The 550-nt window shown below is 73.8% G+C and overlaps 1 protein-coding gene across 1 annotated transcript in view; it reads left to right on the top strand.

The window, feature by feature from the left end:
• Positions 1–17: 17 nt before the first annotated feature.
• The window catches only part of MNEG_13237 (separase), a gene marked incomplete at both ends in the record, with an annotated part of 4194 nt that continues 3661 nt past the window's right edge, over positions 18–550 (top strand). Inside the window, 2 exons of the mRNA XM_014038290.1 lie at positions 18–163; positions 378–534. Of these exons, the coding sequence (XP_013893744.1) occupies positions 18–163; positions 378–534 (303 nt within the window). The remainder of the gene's footprint in view (positions 164–377; positions 535–550) is intronic.

Here is a 550-nt window from a genome sequence, read left to right as displayed (position 1 = left end):
GCGCATGGCTGCGCTCTATGCTCGCGCACCTGCCGCCCGCCACTGCGGCGGTCAGCGTCTGCGGCGCGCCGGGGGGCGAGGGGCTCCTGGTGTGCCGCCTGGACGGCCCGGACGCGCCGCCGCTGGTCGCGCTGCTGGCGGCCCCAGAAGGCGACGAGGCCAGGTGTGTGCAACGCGCAGCCGCGTGCGCAGCTCGGCCCCTTGCCCGCGCGCAGGTCTCCCCCCAAATTGCATGGCTGCGCTCTGGTGCACGCGTCTGCACCCCTGCCTACGGGTCGAGCCACCTGCCATCTGCACGGGTCTGCTGACAGGCGCCCGCCCCCCCAGCCGACTTCCCTCATTTGATGCACGAACCTTGCACCACCCTCGCCCCTCAGGACGCCGGCCGACCTGGCCGCCGAGCTGTCCTCGATTCTCGATGACAGCTCAGCCAGCATGCGCGGCGGCGCCGCGCTCGCCACCGACGCGCTCAAGGCGGCGTGGTGGGAGTCGCGCTTCGCGCTCGACAAGCGCATGGCCGCGCTGCTGCGGCGGGTGGACGGCGCTTGGC

The sequence above is a fragment of the Monoraphidium neglectum genome (assembly GCF_000611645.1).
Source record: "Monoraphidium neglectum strain SAG 48.87 unplaced genomic scaffold scaffold03708, whole genome shotgun sequence".
Classification (NCBI taxonomy): Eukaryota; Viridiplantae; Chlorophyta; class Chlorophyceae; order Sphaeropleales; family Selenastraceae; genus Monoraphidium; species Monoraphidium neglectum.
The sequence above is the reverse complement of the archived record's forward strand: the minus strand, read 5'-3'. Positions and strand labels throughout refer to the sequence as shown.